Here is a 19247-nt window from a genome sequence, read left to right as displayed (position 1 = left end):
CGGAGATGAAGGCGGCGGAGGCCTCGGTGGCGCCCTTGGTTCAGGGCCTGCCGTTGTTATGAGAGAGCGCCCGGAAGGCGGAGGTCTATCCGATCTCCTCCGACGATACTTCCCGAGCGTGGGAGGTGGTCGACGCCGAGGAGACCGGTGCCGTGGAACAACCGGCTCCGATCTTGGGCGAGGGAAGCTCGGACCTCATGCGGGCGTGACCCAAGCCTCGTGGGTGGGATCACCCACGGGTACTATGGCGGAGCTGGGACGACCCTAAGGGGGAGCCTCTGTTCGCCCTCGAGGATGCAGCTGAGGGCGGGCGCTGGGGCACCTTCGAGCAATACCGCCAGCTGGTGGAGCGGTCGCTACGGACGGCGCTGTCCGTGGTGGTCGATGAACTACCCGGAGTCGCCCAGGTTCGCGTTTTCTTTTCTCGCGCGACATTGTCTTTTTCTGAGTTTTGTTGCAATCAATGACCCCTGTTCTGCTTCCCCAGGAGCTCGAGACCCAGTCCCTTGGGAAGTCGGTCTTTCTCCGGCGGGAGAGGGGCGTCTGGGACCAGCTCCAGCGGCAAAAGGGCCTGCTTGCGGGTGCCAACGAGCTTCTGGCGGCGCGGAGCGCGTAGGTGGAGGACCTCCGCCTCCGTTGTGCTGACGCGAAGGTCGAGGCAGCCACGGCCTAGGAGCAGCTCGCCCCTCTGGCGGCGTGGGTCAAGGAGCTGGAGAAGGAGCTCACCCGCACGGCCAGTGATCGGGATGCCTTCAGGGCTCGAGCCGTTGAAGCTACGGCCTCGGCCACCGCTCTTGCAGGGCAGCTAGGGGCAGAACAGAATGTGCACCAGCTGATGAAAGGTGTCTTGGATGAGGCCCTTGCTGTAGCTGAGGCCTCGCAAACCGAGGCTGTGGTTTGGAGGGGGACGGTCGAGGGTGAGTTTTAGTCCCCTCGTTTTGTTTTCTTTTCCTTATGTTCGCTCCCTAACTTCCTTGTGTGATGCAGAGCTGGGGAGTGAAGCTTCCAGGGCAGCCGAGGCTTCTCGGGTCGAGGCCTAGTGCTTGAAGGAGAAGGCCGAGGCTTCCCGGGCCGAGGCCCTGCGCTGGAAGGAGAAAGCTGAGGCCTGTCAGGTCGAGACCCGACGCTGGGAGCAGAAGGCCAAGGGTGAGTTCCGTGGGCTTCCACCCCTAATTTAGGTTGTTTTTTCCCTCGCTCAACCTCATTCCGTTTTCCGTGGTGCAGAGTCAGAGGTGGAGGTTACTCGGGCAGCCGAGGCTTCCAGCGCGGTGCAGACGGTGCTCGAGACCGAGATCGGGGAGCACAAGGCGCTGAAACGTGCCGCCCTTTCCACCTACGAGGCCTTGGAGGTCAAAGGGGTTCAGTCAGGCAGCTCCCTTAGGAGCCGTTTGATCGCGCAGAGCTGCCAGATGCGCGAGCGGCTCCAAGGAGCACTGCACACGGGTGTCAAGCGCGCGTTGGACGTCATCTCCTCTCACTACGTTGGCGTCGACCTCCCGGCCATCAGTGATGGCTATGTCCTGCCTGATGATGACGAGGAGGCCGACGCAGCGGTCACAAAGCTGATGGAGGCGGCAGAAGGCCCTGGCACGGTGCTGGCGACGCTCTTCGAAGAGGAGGTGGTCCCTCCCCTACCATCTGCCGATGCTGGAGGCCCTAAGCCTTGACCTGGGCCCAAGGGGCCATGTAAAAATAGAGTAGGAATTATCTTTGTATCGTAATGCTTGTGGCCGTCGAGGCCTTTCTTTTTGAAGTATTTGTGTTTCTTAGTTGTTTTTCTCGTGTTTCCGAGCCTCTGCCCTCTGTTGCTTCTGATTAGATTTCTTTTGCAAAACACCTCCTTGGAGCCTAAGTTGTCCCTTGGGCGAGAGGTAGTGAGGGAGTGCCGTAGCCCGGAGGCGTAGGCCGTCTCGCGACTCTACCGGCCTCTTGCTTAGGAAACAAACTTTGGTCCAAGGGGTTTTTACAACTGATTTGTCAGAGCGTGCTAGAGACTTGGCGTAGGAATTTTTTCGAAAAACGACTGAAGAATGGAGCGTGGGACTTAGGGGGAGTCCCCCATCTAGCCCCTAAGGGAGGCTTGGTTCTACCGAGGCAGAGCCTAGTCTCCCTTACCGTGTTATCGTATTGCCGAGACCCACGATGGGCTCGGGGGGGGGGGGGGGGTTCTCGAAAAATTAGACCAACTAAAGAACGCTTTTTAATTGTATTCCAAGAAACAATATATACAATGCTTGGAAATTTAAGGATAAAAGCGACGTAGCTATTCTATGTTCCAAGCGTTGGTGAAGATTTCGCCCTTCTCGTTGGCCAGCTTATAGGTCCCGGGCTTCAGTACTTGGGCGATGATGTACGGTCCTTCCCATGGTGGGGTCAACTTGTGGCGGCCCTTGTTGCTCTGTGCTAGTCTCAACACCAGGTCGCCTACCTTCAAGTCTCGGCCTCGGACGCACCGGGCCTGATAGCGTCGTAGGGTCTGCTGGTATTTAGCCGAGTGTAGTAGCGCGACGTCTCGGGCTTCCTCCAGTTGATCGAGGGTGTCCTCTCGGGTGGTGCGGTTACTTTGTTCATTATAGGCTTGTAGCCTTGGGGAACCATATTCCAAATCAGTGGGGAGGATGGCCTCGGCCCCATAGACCAGGAAGAAAGGCGTGAACCCCGTGGCTCGGCTTGGAGTGTTCCTCAGGCTCCAGATGACCGACGGGAGTTCGGCGAGCCATTTCTTGCCAAACTTTTTCCACCGGTTGTAAATTCTTGGCTTGAGGCCTTGTAGGATCATGCTGTTGGCACGTTCTACTTGGCCATTGGTCCTTGGGTGTCCTACGGCTGACCAGGCCACATGGATGTGGTGGTCTTCGCAAAACGTCAGGAACTTTTTGCCGGTGAACTGTGTCCCGTTGTCGGTGATGATGGTGTTAGGAACCCCAAACCTGTGGATAATGTTAGTGAAGAACAGCACTGCCTGCTCGAATTTGATTCGATTGATCGGACGAGCCTCGATCCATTTAGAGAACTTGTCGATTGATACCAGTAGATGGGTGTAGCCTCCGGGGGCCTTTTGCAGAGGCCCGACCATGTTGAGCCCCCATACGGCAAACGGCCATGTGATGGGGATGGTTTGGAGGGCTAGGGCCGGGAGATGTGTTTGTCGAGCATAGTACTGGCATCCTTCGTAGGAGCGTACTAGCTTGGTGGCGTCGGCGACCGCCGTCGGCCAGTAAAACCCTTGGTGGAAAGCATTTCCTACGAGCGTTCAAGGCGCCGCATGGTGCCCGCAGGCGCCTGCGTGCAAGTCCCAAAGTAGGGCTCGACCTGCCTCGGCAGTGATACATCGTTGGAGGACACCGGAGGGACTTCGCCTGTACAATTCATCATTGCAGAGGACATAAGTCTTGGCTCGGCGCGCAAGCCATCAGGCTTTGGTCCTGTCGCTAGGGAGCTCCCCCTGATCGAGCTAATCGAGGAACGGGATTCGCCAATCCGCGTCCTGGTCGGTCTGCGGAGGCTCGGTGTTGACTTCCATGACCTCGGGCTCGGTCAAGGGGGCCTCGGCATTAGAGGGGGCGTCGAGCCTCGCCGTGGTTTCCACAGGTGGGCCCTCCTCCGTTACCAAGGTGTAGTCAATGGAAGGTTTGTGAAGGTCCCAAGCAAATATGTTCGGGGGGGCCGGAGCCCATGCCGAGGCCATCTTTGCTAGTTCGTCGGCGGCCTCGTTGTACTTCCACGCGATGTAGTTTAGTTTGAGACCGTCGAATTTGTCTTCTAGGCGACGTACCAACTTATAGTAAGCCTCCATTTTGGGGTCGAGGTAGTTTGACTCCTTCACGACTTGATCGATGACGAGCTACGAGTCACCCCGGATGTCGAGACGCCGTACCCCAAGTTCGATGGCGACTTGCAAGCCGTTGATGAGGGCCTCGTACTCGGCCACGTTGTTGGAGGCGGCGAAGTGGAGCCGCACCATGTAGCGCATGTGTACTCTGAGGGGCGAGACAAAGAGGAGTCCCACGCCTACCCTGGTCTTCATCAGAGACCCGTCGAAGTACATGGTCCAGCATTCTGTCTAGACTTGGGTAGGTGGTAATTGGGTGTCGGTCCACTCAGCTATAAAACCGGCCAAGACCTGAGACTTAATCGCTTTCCGAGGCGTAAAAGTCAAGGTTTCCCCCATAAGCTCAATGGCCCACTTGGCTATCCTGCCTGAGGCCTCCCGGTTATGGACTATCTCTCCCAAGGGGAAAGACGATACCACGGTCACTAGGTGAGACTCGAAGTAGTGATGCAGCTTGCACCGGGCCAGGACTACGGCGTAGACCAACTTTTGGATGTGGGGGTAACACGTTTTAGTCTCGGAGAGCACTTCGCTGATGAAGTAAACAGGTCATTGGGTGGGTAGAGCATGCCCCTCTTCCTGCCTTTCTACTACTACGGCAGTGCTAACCACTTGGGTCATTGCGGCGACGTAGAGTAAGAGGGCCTCGTCCCTGGCTGGGGGTACTAGGACGGGAGGATTTGTGAGAAGCGCTTTGAGTCTGTCGAGGGCTTCTTCGGCCTCGGGGGTCCAAGAAAAACGCTCGGATTTTCTCAAGAGTCGGTACAGAGGCAAGCCTTTTTCGCCGAGGCGTGAGATGAAGCGGCTCAAGGCCGCAAGGCATCCCATGACCCTCTGTACTCCCTTGAGGTCTCTGATTGGTCCTATGCTGGTTATGGCTAAGACCTTCTCTGGGTTGGCTTCGATGCCGCATTTCGAGACTATGAATCCCAAGAGCATGCCTTGGGGGACCCCGAACACACACTTCTCGGGATTGAGCTTGATGCCCTTCTCTCTAAGGCATTTGAAGGCTATCCTTAAGTCGTCGACGAGATCCTCGGCCTTTCTGGTCTTGACCACGATGTCATCCACATAGGCCTCGACGGTCCGCCCAATGTGGTCGCTAAAGACCTGGGTCATGCACCGCTGGTATGTGGCCCCTGCGTTTCTGAGGCCGAAAGGCATAGTCACGTAGCAGTACATGCCGAATGGGGTGATGAAAGAAGTCATGAGCTGGTCGGACTCTTTCATCTTGATTTGATGGTAACCAGAATACACATCAAGGAAAGACAGGGTCTCACACCCAGCAGTGGAGTCAATGATCTGATCGATTTAGGGTAATGGGAAGGGGACTTTTGGACAGGCTTTGTTCAAACCGGTGTAGTCTACACACATCCTCCATTTCCCATTTTTCTTTCTAACTAACACGGGGTTGGCCAACCACTCTGGGTGGGACACTTCCTTGATGAACCCAGCCGCCAAGAGTTTCTGCACCTCCTCACCGATGGCCCTACGCTTTTCCTCATCGAAGCGGCGCAGGCGTTGCTTCACCGATCTAGAACTGGCCTAGATATCTAAGGTGTGCTCGGCGACCTCCCTTGGTATGCCCGGCATATCCGAGGGACTCCATACAAATATGTTGGCATTCGCACGGAGGAAGTCGACGAGCACGACTTCCTATTTGATGTCGAGGGTGGCACTGATCCTCAGCGCTCGGTCGTCGGGGCAGGCGGGGTCGACCGGGATGAGCTTGATGGCCTCCGCGGGCTCGAACGTCCCTGCGCGACACTTGGAGTCAGGCGCCTCACCACTGAATTGGTCGAGGTTGGCGATGAGGGTCTCGGCCTCGGCGAGAGCCTTGGCGTACTCGATGCACTCGACGTCACAGTCGTATGCATGTTCGTACGTGGACTCAATCGTGATGATACCACTGGGGCCTGGCATCTTGAGCTTGAGGTAGGTATAGTTGGGAACTGCCATGAACTTGGCGTAGCACGGCCGCCCTAGGATGGCATGGTAGGTTCCTATGAATCCGACCACCTCGAAGGTAAGGACTTCCTTGCGGTAGTTGGAGGGGGTGCCGAAGCAGACGGGAAGGTCGATGTGCCCGAGGGGTCGCGTGCGTTTCCCTGGCACGATGCCGTGGAAGGGTGCGACGTCACCTCGGAGCCTCGATCGGTCGATCTCCAAGAGCTCTAGGGTGTTGGCGTATTGGATATTGAGGCCGCTGCCTCCGTCCATCAACACCTTGGAGAGTCGGGTGTTGCCGATGATCGGGTCGACAACAAGTGGGTACTACCCGAGATTTAGAACATGGTCAGGGTGGTCGTCTCGATCAAAGGTGATCGCCTCCTGAGACCAGTCGAGGTACCGGGGAGTGGCCACCTTGACCGAGAAGACCTCTCGGCGTCCCCTCTTTCGCTGCCACGCCGTAAGGCACGCCGAGGGTCCGCCGAAGATCATGAAGGCGTTGTGTACCTTGGGGAACCCGTCATCCTTGTCATCATCCTGGTCACCGACGCCCTTCTCTTGGCGTCGTCATCGGGGGGCCTGAGCCTGGCATAGTAACGCCGTAGCATGGAGCAATCCTCAAGGGCGTGCTTGACCGGGCCTTGGTGGTAAGGGTAGGGTTTCTTAAGCATGTCATCGAAGGGTCTGGGGCCCCTGGGGCCTCGGAGATTCTTGCGTTCTGTGGCCATGACCATATCGGTCTTGAGGACGGCCCGCTTCCCCTGGCGATCCTTGTTCTTCCTTTTGGGGAGGCGGGGAACCGAGGCCTCGGGGGCCTCATCCCTCCGCTTCCCCTTGGTGTCGTCCATGGGGAAGATGGCCCCTATAGCCTCCTCGCCTAAGGCGAAGTTGGTGGCGATGTCGAGGAGCACGGCGGCCGAACGCGGCACGTTCCGGCCTAGTTCTCAGACCAAGTCTCGGTAGGTGGTGCCAGAGAGAAAAGCCTAGACAATCTCTGAGTCGCCGACGCTGGGCAACTCGGTGCATTGTTTTGAGAAGCGCCGGATGAAGTCTCGGAGAGACTCGTCTGGTTTCTGGCGACAACTCTTAAGGTCCTAGGAGTTTCCAAGGCACACGTATGTGCCCTAGAAATTCCCGACGAAGATCTGAACCAAGTCGCGCCAGTCGTGGATCTGAGAGGGAGGAAGGTGCTCGAGCTAGGCTCGCGTCGAGTCTGACAAGAGCAGGGGAGGTTGCAGATGATGAGCAGATCATCGTCCGCGCCGCCTAGCTAACAAGCCAGGCGGTAATCGGCGTGCCAGAGCTCGGGGTTGGTCTCGCCACTATACTTTGTGAGGTTGGTCGGCTGGTGAAACTAGGCTGGAAACTGAGCGTTGCGGGTGGCTCTGCTGAAGACCCGAGGGCTAGGTGGTTTAGGAGAAGGACTGCGGTCTTCCTCGCTATCATAACAGCCGCCCCGATGTGGATGGTAGCCTCGAGCGGGCCCCTCACTGTCGTGGCATCGTCGTCGGCCGACCACCTCGTGGTCACCCTGCGCCTCGCGTCGGTTATCGAGGCGGTCGTGGACCGGGGGGACCCTATTGGTTGCCGGCACCCGAGCAGGCTCGGGACGAACCGCGGCCTCCCTATTCTGTCGGCGTGGTGCTAAGGGGAGGTCCGAGGCGGCTCCACGCCACCGAGAGGCGGAACTCTCTGCCTGCTGCACCATGGAGGTCTCGAGGAGATCCCGGAGCTCGCCGTGAACCCATCGTCCTTCCGTGGTGGAGGGCTCGGGCATCGTGCGCACTAGCATCACCGCAGCCACGACATTCTGGCTAGCGCGATTGAAGATTGGGGGACGATCGTCCCCTTCGTCGTCGTTGATGCGATGGTGCATGTCGCAAGCCCATCGCCGGGCTCCTCCGCTGTCACCATGGCCTTGCTGCTCCTGCTCGAGAGTGGTTCGAAGTTGTTGCAGAAGGAGTTGATCTTGCTCAACCTTGGCCTGAAGCTCACAGAGCTGTTCCAGGTTCGGGCGTTGAAATTGTCCGAGGGCAAGGTTCTCGTTCTGTGCTGCCGGGGGGACAATGCGCGAAGGCATCGCATCGCCCGTTCCCTGATGAAGCGGAGTGCGGTCGTCCACCCCCTCGTGTTCATCACCCATGCTTGGCATCCCAAGTCTGACGTGGAAGCACTCACGAGTGGGATCGTAAGTACCTTCATCGTCAGAATCAGAGTAGCCAAAGCAATAGTCGCTTGTGGCCAAGAAGCGATGCATAGTTTCATGGTCGCGGAGGTCGAAGAAATCCACTCCGGCCCACGCCTCGTCCTCCTCCGAGGAGTCGGCATGGGCGTGAGTCGACGCTGTGGTGTCGAAGTCGAGAACGAAGCACTGACGACGCTCCGAGAGATCCGCGTGAGCGGAAGCGTAGGCGTAAGCATAAGATGCGGTGGCATTTCTCAACCCGAAGGGGTATGGAGATAGTGCCGCCACCGGGCTCTGTTCTACCGGAGATAGCTCCTCAAGGATTGGTGGAGCGGAGCTTGATGTCGGGGCGTCGCTAGGTTCCACCGGCGTTTTTCCCTTGTCCATGCTCAGGCTAGACAGATCCCCAACCAGGGACCCTGCGCCAATAGCTGGTCATGGGGTGCCAACGGAGAGCGGCGAGTCACCCTGGGTTTGCGTGGCATCGGGATGATCTTGCTCACGTCGAGCCTGGCGAGCGCGGCAAGAACGGCCGCCCGGGCGTCGCCTGCGCCTGGGCTGCCGATGCGTGACGTCGTCATTGGCAGGCGAGGCTCGGGGTGTGAGAAGTACCATGTCATACTCATGCCCTAGGGACATGAACTCTAGGCTCCCAAACCACACCACCATGCCGAGACACAATGGTCGTACGGGGTCTGCCATCCGGAACCTGTTGGGATGATGAAGCTGACATGCAGATTCTCCTACCTGGCGCGCCAACTGTCGGTGTTTCGGACCGGGGGGGTCCTCAATCAACTAGTGAATTTATCCTGCGTGTTCCTGATTCCAGATGGTGATGCGAAGAGACACAAGGTTTATACTGGTTCGGGCAATTCGGGCCCTACGTCCAGTCTGGGAGATCGATCTTGTATTCCTTGCACCGAAATGCTTGTTGTAGGGGGTTACAAGCTAGGTGAGAGAGGGAGTTAGTCCCAGGTCTCGGCGAGGTGTGGTGTGGGCTTCTTGAGACGTTGTTCTCAGGCGGCTAGGAAGTGTGTGTTACAAGGCGTTGTTCTTCGTGAGTCCCGGCCCCCCCAGAAATAGCCCAAGTCCTCTCCTTTTATAGTTTGAAGGGAGGACAAGGGTAGTACATGAGCTAACTATACGGCGTTGTGCAAACAGAGGCGGCGTGTCCGAGCCCTGTGGCCTGTTCCTATGGCGGCATAGTCATCGGAGTGGTCCGTCCTTGGAGCACTGGGGCGGCGTGCTGGTCACATCCGATCCTGTGCGTCATGGGAGCTCTAGGGCTGCCTCGGAGTGGGTGCGGCGGTCAGCGTGCGAGTCGCTGTGGACTGACTGTATGCGAGGCTGAGGCTCAGTCGGTGCCGGGGCTGCACCGCAGTGGGGGGTCTCGGTAGACACGAATCCCGAGACAGCCGAGACCCTAGTGCATAGTGCCGAGGCCCGGAGAGAGCGGTTGATCTGGTGTGTTGGCTCGGAGGCAGTGATGACTCGGGCCAGGCTGTCCATGTCATGTTGTTTTCGAGGCGGGGATCGCGGGGCACAGTGTAGTGTGGGCGCTGATCGTGGGCACAGCGTCAGAATACAGTGACCGATAATCCCCGCCGTGCCCTGTCTCAGCTGGTATGGCGCTGATGCGACCTCACGCCCCGTCGGCCATTCCGCGGTGTCGAGCCGTCGTCCGGCTGAGATTGCGGGAGTGGTTGACGTATTAATGGGACATGACGTGCTGTCGGGAAGATCGGTCGAGGCGGGGGCGACAGGCTATGGACAAGCCGGCCTCGAGCGATACGGAGAATGAGGCCTTGCGTGAGACGGAGATTGGGCTCCTTGCCGAGGCCTTCCATGAGAGGCCTCGCGCGAGGCGGAAATTGCGTCAGGATGCCGAGACCTCCCGTGAGAGGCCTGAGGCGATGCGGAGAGCCGGGTGGGCTCGGACGGGGCTAGTTATGAGCCCATGGCTTACCCTCTAACTTTGCCGTTGATGGGATTTTAGTGCCTCTTTTGGTGTACGCTCGGGGTACCCCGTTTTAGGGTACCCGACAAGTATAATAACATGAAGCTAGCTAAATGATGAGGTGGAGGAGATAGGAGAAGCGGGCTATAAGGTCAGTCTCAGTGGGGGTTTCATACCACAGAAGAGTTTCATCCCCATAAAACTATATCTACTCCCATGAAACTTTTATTATCTCTCTCTTCATCAATATGGTGTCACATCAGCATATTTAATGCCCATAAAACCCTAATGAAACCCCATTGAGACCGGCCTAAGCTTACAGCCAGTTTGGGCACAAGAACCAAGAAACTCTGTGAGAGAGATAAGTGAGCCATGTATTAACAGTTGAAGGACTAACTACTATATGGGTGAGCTAAGAGAAGGCTATAAGGAACCTTACAGCCGATGGCTGTATTATTAGCCTTGCTCTCATCAATATAACTTAATTACCAACCAGATTGCTAGCAACTACCTGATGCGCTGATGATTTGTTTTCACTCAGGTCATATTGTCTATATAGCTACCTGCTTAGATATGTGTGTTGTTGTGCATGCATACGTTCCCTTTTCTGTCAGGGACATCAAATGAATCACATATATCATTGAAATTGATCCAGGCCCACATTAAAGGGGGATGACTTAATTAAAGGAACTTTGTTTGCTACCGTTGACACTGATGTGCAATATTTAAGGTTACTAGCTAGGGTTTCTAGGCTTTTGATTTTTTGAATACTCACTCATGTCAATTTATTCCAACGTGTATAGGAAAGATATCATCTAACTAGTAATCAACTAGCTTGCTAGCAACTATATGTGCTGATACGATTTGTTTTCCACTCATCCTATATCTCAGGTGCCTGATTTTTATGTTGTTATTCAGGCAACTACGGGTGTGTTTGGTTGGGTGTCCAACCCTTGGCCTAGCCTACTGAAGCCAACTTAGGCTTTTTGGTTGCCTGTAGTTGGGCTTTAGCCTGGCTAAAGCTAGCCACCGTATGCCACTTGGCCTGGCTCCCAAAGAACGAAATTCCGATCCGTTTTTCCTGGAGCCAGGCTTGGCCAGGCGCAGGTTCCGCTCTCGTCACCTCCCTTCGCGTCCTCTTCGCTTCCTCCGGTACCGTGCCTTCTCCACCGTGGGCAACGATCGCCGCCCTACCCCACCGTCGTGAGCGCCTTGCTCCACCTCCGGCCCTCCGCGCCCGCGCCGCCGCCGTTCGCGCCCATCGCCGGCCCTCGCGAGTCGCGCCCCCGAGTGCCCTACCCCGCCGCTGCGAACACGTCCCTCCCCAACGGTGTCCACGAGCGCGAGCCATCCCCGACGCCGCACCCATGCACGTCCGCGCTGCCCCCGGTGGTCCCGCGCATGGTCGCGCTGCCCTCGGCAACCTCGCCCATGGATCTCGCGGATCCTGGAGGCCGAGGTCGGCCAACGGTGCTGGTGTCAGGAGCGGCATCGCCGGGGGAGGGGTCGTGGGGGCCTTGGGCGCCGCCGTGGGAGAGCCGCTGGGCGCCTGCACGTGGTGGCCACGGCGAGGAGGGAGTCCATTGCCGTGCTGCTGCCGACGGCGGCCATGGCGGCAACCGGCACTAGGGACGATTCTGGCGGCTATAGGCGACACAAGCAGGCCAGGGTGGTGTGCAAGGGCGAGGTGAAGCTGCGTGCAAGAGGAATCGGGCGGAGGTGGCGTTGCGACGACGAAATTCTCCGGCGCGTGGAGATTGCCGGCGATGAAGCAAAAGGTGCTACTATAGCGACTGACAGCACATCTTCCTCTCTCGTTCTCTCGATTTTGCAAAATAACTTGATGATCATCTTTAAGCAAAGTTGTTCATCAATCTGAGATCTCTAACATTGATTAAAGGACCAACATCAAAAACTTGTTGGTTTCAAAGATTCTAAGTTTTGAAAACAGGAAAAACAAACTAAAAATTGAATTCAGACTTGATAGAATGTGCTATAGGAGGTGAAGTTACCAGGACGTAAAAAAGGTGATTTTATCCGAGCTAAGCTAGGGAACCAAACACACCAATTCTAAATCGGGCATAGATAGTCCATACAACCAAACAAGTGCATGTTGACTTGATGGGACCAAACCAAGCCTACCCAGGTTTTAATTCTAGCCGGGCTTCAATGGAAACAGGAACAATTTTGTGATTGTTTGGCTATAAAAAAAATATTCATTGTCTTTTGTGAGTTGTCCTTTTAATTATACTAATTGTCTCTTATGAATTGCTGCCTGAAAAATAAAAAAAAAATCCAGGCACCTAAAACATAACAGCCCCCTTTGTTTTCACTCGTGTCTGTAGCTAGCTTAGGTCACGCCGAACGCTTGTGCCTTCAAGTCTATGCGCCTGACACAGTTGTCTAGCTCAGGTGGGTTTCAGTGCTTGCAGGCCGTCAAAGTCACCTAGAGGATGCAGGCTGTGTTTAGCTGATGGGAAAGTTGGAATTTGGGATCGTAGCACTTTTGTTTTTATTTGATAAATAATGTTCAATCATAGACTAATTAGGCTCAAAACGTTCGTCTCGCGATTTTCAACTAAACCGTGTAATTAGCTTTTTTTCTTCTACATTTAATGCTCCATACACGTATCGTAAGATTCGATGTGATAGATACTGTAACACTTTTTTGAACTATTTTTGGCGGCTCGTAACGAAAAGCAAGTGTGTTGTCACTTTTCAAAAAAAAGTGTGTTGTCGGTTTTGTACGAGAGAAAAGGATGATGAATGAAAGTAACTTGTGGAGGAGAGAAACAGAACAGTAAGCTTGCATTGAGTGTCCAGTGTCTTAAAGTAACAATGCTTACATGGACCGTAACTTCTTTATGGTACTACTACCGCTATGTGCTTGCATTGGTTGTGCTCTTAGAGAATTTGTTTTGAATTTGTGTCAACAACATCACATGAGCGCGTGTTTAGTTCCAATCCCAAATTCTTAAAAAGTGCTACAGTACCTATCACATCGAATCTTACGATACGTGCATGAGCATTAAATGTAGACGAAAAAAAAACTAATTACACAGTTTGGTTATAAATTACGAGACGAACGTTTTGATCCTAATTAGTCCATGATTAAACACTAATTACCAAATAAAAACGAAAGTACTACAGTATCCCAAATTTCCAAATTCACCCAACCGAACACGCGCGGAATCATTCGACAAAGGCCCACATTAAAGCAGGGATCACCTAGAGGGACTGTTGGGCGTTGTTGACTTCTACTGTGTGAAATTTATAGCTACGGTTTCTAGGCTTTTCACCGCTAAAAAAAAATCAGTTCCTTTTTCCATAGGCAACTCTATCTAAAACCATCTCTATAGAGGCCTCCAGGAGATCCCAGGTTCCCAACAACCGGAATAACTATAGTAATATGTTTTTCAGAGGTGGGTGGGAATACCAGCCATCACTGAAAAAGCACAATTTGCAAAGACGAATAAAAAAACATCCACATTGAGAAAATGAGGGCTATTTACAGAGACGACAAGAAACAACTGATGTTTCTACTAGCCACCGCTAGAACGGTGCATAAAATATTTAGCAGACACCTTCCTCGTCGGACAGAACCGTAGCCCGATGAAGGAGAAAGGGGAGCACCTAAGAGCAACCCTAAAATTGCAAATCTAAAATGGGAAAAGTTTTGCTCTTGATTTTCTTGGAGGAGGTGACTCTAAAAAGGTAAGCTTATGCCATTACAAACATCTTATTGAAGTTTAGTGCTAGATTACTTCATTAATAAAATTTTTGGTTTTATCTCTGCTTGCATGCTTGTGATAACTAGAAATGAAATTAGATCAAATATTTTTGTGGGACTTGGATAAATGGAGTAGGGGAGTAAGATTCTCCCACTATTTAACCTTCGTGGCTTGATTTTTATGGTCTACTACTTAATTTTTGAATAAGGATTAAGCTTGGATCTAGAACTAGATCTAGATATATGCATGACATGGGGAGTTAGAGAACGTTAAAATATTTTTTGAGTTAGGTTGAATATTAATTGTTGTCAATTATTTTCTTTCAATCTTTTGATTTTAATTATAAAATTCTCAATGCTCTGCTAGTTAAATTAAGCCGCGACCCGTCGCTCATAAACCTATCGCGCGACCCCATCTCCACTTGCAAAATTCTCACTTCCACGATCCGACCCGCCTTGCCACAGCTGATGTCAGTCTGACGCAATCCATAAATAGAAAGTATTTTCTTTAAATGGCTATAACTTTTGAATGTTGTATCCGTTTTCAATTCTGTCTGCATCGGTATGTTCTACGTAATGAGGCGAACAAAACCAGACCCCACTTGCATATATTTCGAAGAACTTTATGTAAATATGTGCTAGTAGATTTATAAAGGAGTTACTACCATGTAATACGAAAGTTGCTACTTAAAAAAATACGCTAAAGCTTTTACATTGTGTATGCACATCGATTGTTGACGGAAATAAAGCGCGACCCATTGCGCTATTTTGTGAGCGCGCGATCAGCCGTGCATGCGCCGACCAGCTCTGCTACTCTGCCGCTACTTTCCCTTTTTCTGCTTGTGGTACTTGAAGGGACAAATTATTAAAATAAACATTGCATAAGCTGCTAACTAGAGGAATAAGTTATTATACAAGTCATTACGAAAGCTAGGAAACATGACTTGCTACCAACTGGAGGCATTTATTACAAAAAGGTAGGGAAAATGACTTGCTGCCATCTGAAACTGAAATTGACAAACCAAAAACTTGAGCTGAAATTCGCAAACAAAAATTAAAAACTAAAGTAGACATGATAAAAACAAAAAAATGAAACATATAACTAAAAACTAAAGTAGACATCGAACCTGAAATAAAAACTAAAACACTGAAATAGCTACTAGAAAATAAAAATGAAATTGAGAAAATAAATCTGAAATTGACAAATAGTAACTCAAAACTAAAGTAGACACCATTAAAAAATGGAAACATATGACTGAAAAGAATACAAAATAAAAAACAAAAAAAATTAAACTGACAAATACAAACTAAAAATAAAACCAAACTAAAATTACCAGAAAAAGAAACTAAAATAGAAAAAACTAAAACTGAAATTATAAAAAAAAACTAAAATTGACAACAAAAATGTTAAACTGAAATTGACAAATAGAAAATAAAAACTAAAGTAGACAAAATAAAAAATATCACTAAATACTGAAATTGATAAATAAAAACTGAAAGCTGAAGTAGGCAAAATGAAAAAAAGAAACTGACATAACCAAAACAGACTAAGTATAAGAAAGTTATCGCATTTTTGAAAAAAAGAAAAGAAAATAAAACAAAAAATATGAGTGGAGCAACTCTACACGAGCTGCAGCAAGTGTCGTATCCTGCATGCATGGCCTTGCATGCGAGTGGGCACGGAACGAGCAGGCGGGCCAGGCTGCGTGGGCGCGGGGTCGCTGGAGCGCGACCTGTCGTCGGTTAAACTTTGCGTATAGGAAATGTGATCCAATATCTTTCTTGATGGCTGTTGGGCTTTGAGGAAACATGGTCCAGTCCAACGACCTCTGGGCCGAGCCGTTGTAGCAAACATCATCAATGTGCAGGTCCAGCCCACAATCGGAAGGACCCATCAATGTGGAGGTCCAGCCCAGAAGCGGGACCCCCCTGAAATCTAAAATTTTGGTTGGCGGGGCATCGGCTTCCCTCCCAAACCCAAATTCCAAATTCCAAATCCACCGAAATCCCAAATTCAGCGATCCCCGCGCGTCTTCACAAAAAGCTCCCGCCCGCTCCAGCATTCCTCACTCAGATCCCTCCAATTGATGCGGCGGCGATGGTGCGCGAGCTCCGCGTCGACTCCTTCTACGCGCGCCTCCGCGCCGCCGCGGCCGTGGCCGCGGGCTCCTCGTCCCCGCTCCTGATCCTCCCGTCCGCTGCCGACGCCGACTCGCTGTGCGCGGTCAGGGTGCTGGCGCACGTCCTCTCCGCCGACTCCATCCGCTTCTCCATCTACCCCGTCTCCTCCGCCGCCTCCGCCAGTGCCCTCCTCGCCTCCTTCTCCGCCTCCTCCGCCTCCGCCCCGCTCTGCCTCGTCCTCGTCAACTGGGGCGCGCACCGGGACCTGCGCGCGCTGCTTCCCCCCGCCGCCACCGCCTTCGTCGTCGACTCACACCGCCCCGCCCACCTCCACAACCTCTGCGCGCGCAACGACCGCGTCGTCGTCCTCTTCACCGCCGACGATGAGCACACCGCGGATCTCTCCTACGACTTCGACCTCTCCGCGCTCGCCGACGCCTCCGACCTCGCCGCCGGCGCACACGCCGACGACCACCTCCGTGGCGGTCCCAACTCCGACTCGGAGGATTCCGACGCCGACGAGGATGATGACGCCGCCGCCGGCGGCGGCAGGAGGAAGAGGCGCCGCCTCTCCGACGACGACGTCGACGGCCCCGACGCGGACCCCGTGAGGCTCTTCGACAGGCTGCGCCGCGAGTACTACCGCCTCGGCACCTTCCACGGCAAGCCGTCGGGGTGCCTCATGTACGACCTCGCCCACGCGATGCGGAAGAACACCAACGAGCTCCTCTGGCTCGCCTGCGTCGCCCTCACCGACCAGTTCGTCCACGACCGCATCACCAACGAGCGCTACCAGGCCGCTGTCATGGAGCTCGAGCAGCACATCAACGGCTCCGGCAACCTCGACCCGTCCGGCGCCGGCTCCGTCGTCACGCTCAAGGACGGCACCAAGATCCGGGCGCCGGAGGCCTCGCGCATCGCCTACGAGGACGAGCCCAGGCTCATGCTGCTAAGGGAGTGGAGCTTGTTCGACTCCATGCTCTGCTCCTCCTACGTCGCCACCAAGCTCAAGACCTGGAGCGACAATGGGCTCAAGAAGCTCAAGCTGCTGCTGGCCAGGATGGGCTTCCCGCTCGCCGACTGCCAGAAGAACTTCCAGTACATGAGCATGGAGGTCAAGCGCAAGATGCGGGATGAGTTTGACCGCTTCCTGCCCGAGTATGGCCTCACCGAGTTTTACTACCGGAGCTTCTTGAGAGTGCATGGCTACAGGTCCAAAGTTTCTGCTGCAGATGTTGTGTATGGTGTCACAGCGTTGCTTGAATCACTCGATGCTGAGTCCAAGGATGCAAAGGGGTCTTCAGCGGCTGAGCAGTTTTGGGTTGGTTACTCTGCATTGTCACTGAGCAATGCCGATCAATTGCGAAAAGGGATGCAATCTGCAATTGAGATACAGAGGGCGATACTGAGACAAGGAAGCTCGGCGATTACTAGGACAGGGTTTATAAGGAGTGCCAAGAAGTTCCGGTGGGTGAAGCTTGATGACCCTGTGGACACTAACAAGCTTTGCCATCCGCAGGCACTTACCAAGTTCTGCTTCTTTCTGCTGGATGCTCTAAAGGAAAGGGGAGCAAGGATGAAGCCACTAATCTGTGCATGCTTAGCAAAGGAGCCTGAGAAGGTGCTAGTTGTCGGGGTATGTGGGAAGCCGAGGCTTGGGGCTGTCCAGGGGAATGCGTTTGGTAACGCTTTCAGGTCTGCAGCAGAGGAGATTGGTGCGGACTATTTCCATGACATGTTTGAGTCATCATGGATTGTTCTCGATGTTGTTGCTGTCAGTTCTTTCATGATTCGATTGACGGAGAAGCTATGATCAGATGGCATGAGCTTTGTATAACGCGGATCATTCTTTCAGTTCCTAGGATGGAAGACTCGGGCATGATTCTCTCCAAATAAAGGTGCTGGGGGTCAGGTGGTACACGACATGCATTTTTTTAAATACCAGTCCACCTGCCATTTCACTAACCTAGTGGTAGCAGGCCTGACAGGCATTCTGCTTTCTAAGTTTGAGCTGCCCAATGATCATGACTTCAGAAAGCTGAGAAAATGAGTTTCCTCTGTCTTAATTCCCCCATTAGCCAATGATAGATCTATAGGTTCAGATGCAAATCTGATTCTGACATAGAGGGAGTAAGGTATATGTGTTTACTGTTTTTCTTTATCCGATAGAATGGATGATTGTATCTGTATCTGTATCTGCATGAACATGCTTGTGAACATTTGTTGTATTCCATTCTGTATCACAAGTTTCTTGAAATCCTATAAGTTTATAACAAGCGCCTTTATCTAGTATATATTTGTGAGCCTGCTCTTGTTTGTATGAAGTACAAAGCTTTGTTATGAGCAGATATGTTCTTTTCTATATAAAGTATCCTGAAGCAAGTTTTAAGTGGTGCCACTTTCTTTTTGTCAGTGTGGTTGGCTGTAAACATGTACTATGTTAATCATGACTGTTGCAGTACAAAGGAGTATCATTATCATATATCAGGTATGTCATCTCCTGGTCCAAGATTGTTCAGGTAGCTACTCTGGAGCAGTACTTCCCCAATGCTCTGGGCAAGTGCTCTTTAGCACCTTATATGTTTTACACAATCTACAGAGAATAGGGAGCTGTTTCGTAACAAAGTCCTATGGCTGTGTTGAATTGTAATTGCTGTGTCCATCCACTAGGCTAGAAGCCAACCATTCAATCTTGACTAACACTGTATCCTCATGTTTCGCAGTACAGCCTTGTGTGATTTGCATCCTAGAGGCTAATATGTGACAGTTTTAGTAATTTTACACATCTCAGAAAAAAACATGAATTTCCCAACCAGCTATTGCAAATTCATGATTCTGTGATGTTTATGATCGAAATAGTAGTGAAGAGTTCCATTTCCTGTTGACAAGTGTTAACTGAAATGCTAAATTGCTAATGCTTTCCTTTTCAATTTTAGGTGCATGTTGTAACAGATAGAAATGTTGGCCATCTCAATTTGATTTGAAGCATTAAAAGTTATTTCTTACATAGTTACACTGACTGTAGTTGAAGTGTTCAGAGTTAGAGAAGTCACGACTCAGGAACCCTTTCGGCCTTTCCAACTGAATTAGCTGTTTTTTTAATAAACAACTGAACTAGTTGATATTTGTACAGACTACAGAGAAATATCATGTATCATGTATCAGGTATGTCATATCTTCTGGTCCAATTCAGGTAGCTACTCTGGAGCAGTACTTCCTCAATGGTCTGGGCAAGTGCTCTTTTAGCACTTTATATGTTTTATACAGAGAATAGGGAGCTGTTTTGTAACAAAGTCCTATGGTTGTTGTGGTCTTGTAATTGTAGTTGCTGTGTCCATCCACTAGGCTAGAAGCCAACCATTCAATGTTGAATAACACTGTATCCTCATGTTTCACAGTACAGCCTTCTTGTGTGATTTGCATCCTAGAGCTTAATATGTGACAGTTTTAGAGATTTCACACATCGTAGGCA

The 19247-nt window shown here is 52.2% G+C and overlaps 1 protein-coding gene across 1 annotated transcript; it reads left to right on the top strand.

The window, feature by feature from the left end:
- Positions 1-15719: 15719 nt before the first annotated feature.
- On the top strand, positions 15720-18285 carry LOC136505877 (cell division control protein 45 homolog). The gene is made up of 2 exons (XM_066501010.1): positions 15720-17673; positions 18189-18285. The coding sequence occupies exon 1, from the start codon at positions 15753-15755 to the stop codon at positions 17586-17588; it is 1836 nt and encodes a 611-aa protein (XP_066357107.1). The 5' UTR covers positions 15720-15752; the 3' UTR covers positions 17589-17673; positions 18189-18285.
- Positions 18286-19247: the final 962 nt, after the last annotated feature.

This window comes from Miscanthus floridulus, chromosome 14, assembly GCF_019320115.1.
Source record: "Miscanthus floridulus cultivar M001 chromosome 14, ASM1932011v1, whole genome shotgun sequence".
NCBI lineage: Eukaryota > Viridiplantae > Streptophyta > Magnoliopsida > Poales > Poaceae > Miscanthus > Miscanthus floridulus.
This window is presented reverse-complemented; position numbering and strand designations above follow the sequence as displayed.

Coding starts and splice junctions, on each gene's coding strand:
- LOC136505877 (XM_066501010.1), top strand. CDS start 15,753: ATGGTGCGCGAGCTCCGCGTCGACTCCTTCTACGCGCGCCTCCGCGCC.